Here is a 2,029-nt window from a genome sequence, read left to right on the forward strand (position 1 = left end):
TATGTATATGTGTGTATTCTTCTTGTAATGCAATATGAGACCCTTGAGGAAACTGCCTGTGTGATTTGTGTCTTTATAATCTCAATGCTTAGCTTGTTTCAGGTCATGCAGTAAGTTTTTATTAAATATTTTTTATGTGAAATAATTATTTCTAAAGGCAAAAATTCATATATCAATGATACTTTGAATTATGAGGTGGGTCACAACAATCATATAAATCAGTGGCTAAAAACAATTTACTCATACCTAGTCCAGACACCTTATCACCTCTGAAATTCTACAATTTTATGAAACACTTTTAAAGGGAGAACTATATTCTTAAAACTTTTTTTATTAATCATCTTACTAAATCAAATTTAATTTTCACTCAAGTGATGAAAATAGACCCAAATGAGATCCCTGGGAGCCTGGGTTTTGAAGATAAGTAAAAAGAGTATGAAAAAGGAGATGCTGAAGAATAATGTAAAGCGTGCTTACTATCCACTAAGAAGAATTTCATCAAAATGCATATGATTTGGTAGAAGGTTTATTTTCAGGTCAATTGACATCTGTCCTAGTTTTTTTTTTTTTATTATTGCAGCACTACCTGGAGCCAGCATCCATTCATCCAGAAAAATAGAACTTACTTCAACAGCAATATTTGAATTATATGACTATTATTCACTAGCTTAACCAAATTATCCTATCTAATCTATTAAAATATTTTATACATCATTATATAATTAATTCTACATATCTTTCCCTAAGCAAACATGCAGTCAAATGAATACAGGAAACATTTTTCTCCCAACCACATTCTTCAAGGCCTTCTTTACCTCCTTATTTCTCAAGCTATAGATCAGAGGGTTCAACATGGGGATCACCATTGTGTAGAACACAGAGGCGACTTTGTCTTGATTCAGTGAGTAGCTAGAGCTAGGTCTCAGATAAGTGAAGATGGCAGTTGCATAGAATATAATGATGGCTGTCAGATGAGAAGCACAAGTTGAGAAGGCCTTGCGCCTTCCTTCCTTTGAGTGCATGCGCATGATGGAGACAAGAATATAGTTGTAGGAAGTGAGGATGATAAGCAATGCGCCCACCATATTTACTCCAGCACACATAGAAATAATGCTTTCATTCATGTGTGTGTCAGAGCACGAAATTTTAAAGAGTGGGGGACTATCACAGAAAAAATGATGAATAACATTTGACCCGCAAAATGATAAGCTACTTAAATAACTTGTGTTGATCATTGAATTAAGTAATCCTGCTGTGTAGGCCCCTGCAGCCATCTTCAGGCAGACGGTCCTGGACATGGTAACACTGTAGAGTAATGGGTTACAAATGGCTACATACCGGTCATAGGCCATTAATCCAAAAAGGATACTTTCTGTAGTGGCTAAGGCAATGAAAACATACATCTGTAGAAAACAACCAGCAAAAGAGATGGTTTTCCTTTTAGACATTAAATCTACCAGCATCTTTGGAGCAATGGTAGATGAGTAACACACATCGGTAAATGACAGGTTACTCAGGAAGAAATACATGGGAGTGTGGAGTCGAGCATCTAGTATGATGAGCACAATCATTCCAATATTACCCACAACAGTGAGAGTATAAATTGCCAAAAATAGCACAAAGAGGATAACCTGAAGTTTCCTAGAGTCCGTTAAGCCCAGCAGGATGAACTCAGTCACTGTGGTGTGGTTTTTTCCAGACATATTTAATATATGTGTATATGTACTTTTTTGAATCAAATTTCTTCAGAATGTAATGGTATTTCAGATTCTCTATTTGCAGAAATAAGAGTTTGAAGTAGAACTCTAATTTCCTGAAGAAAAGAGAAACATAATATCAAATTGAGCTACTAAGCAAAGAGGCCTAAAAATGACTTGGTAACTAACTTCTGGCTTGAGCAAAGAATCGTAAGACAGTGTGGTGTACTGGGGAATCAGAACTACTTACTATCTGTGTCACTTTTCATGAGCCACTTAATTATTGTAACCCTCTGTTTCCTCAGTGACAGAAAAGGGAGCTGAACTCAATT

At 35.7% G+C, this 2,029-nt stretch overlaps 1 protein-coding gene across 1 annotated transcript; it reads right to left on the bottom strand.

The window, feature by feature from the left end:
- Positions 1-758: 758 nt before the first annotated feature.
- Positions 759-1,703, bottom strand: LOC114042484 (olfactory receptor 5F1-like). The gene has a single exon (XM_027861168.1). It carries the CDS (start codon positions 1,701-1,703, stop codon positions 759-761), a length of 945 nt encoding a protein of 314 aa, XP_027716969.1.
- Positions 1,704-2,029: the final 326 nt, after the last annotated feature.

The sequence above is a fragment of the Vombatus ursinus genome, unplaced genomic scaffold (assembly GCF_900497805.2).
Source record: "Vombatus ursinus unplaced genomic scaffold, bare-nosed wombat genome assembly UNPS02014467.1, whole genome shotgun sequence".
NCBI lineage: Eukaryota > Metazoa > Chordata > Mammalia > Diprotodontia > Vombatidae > Vombatus > Vombatus ursinus.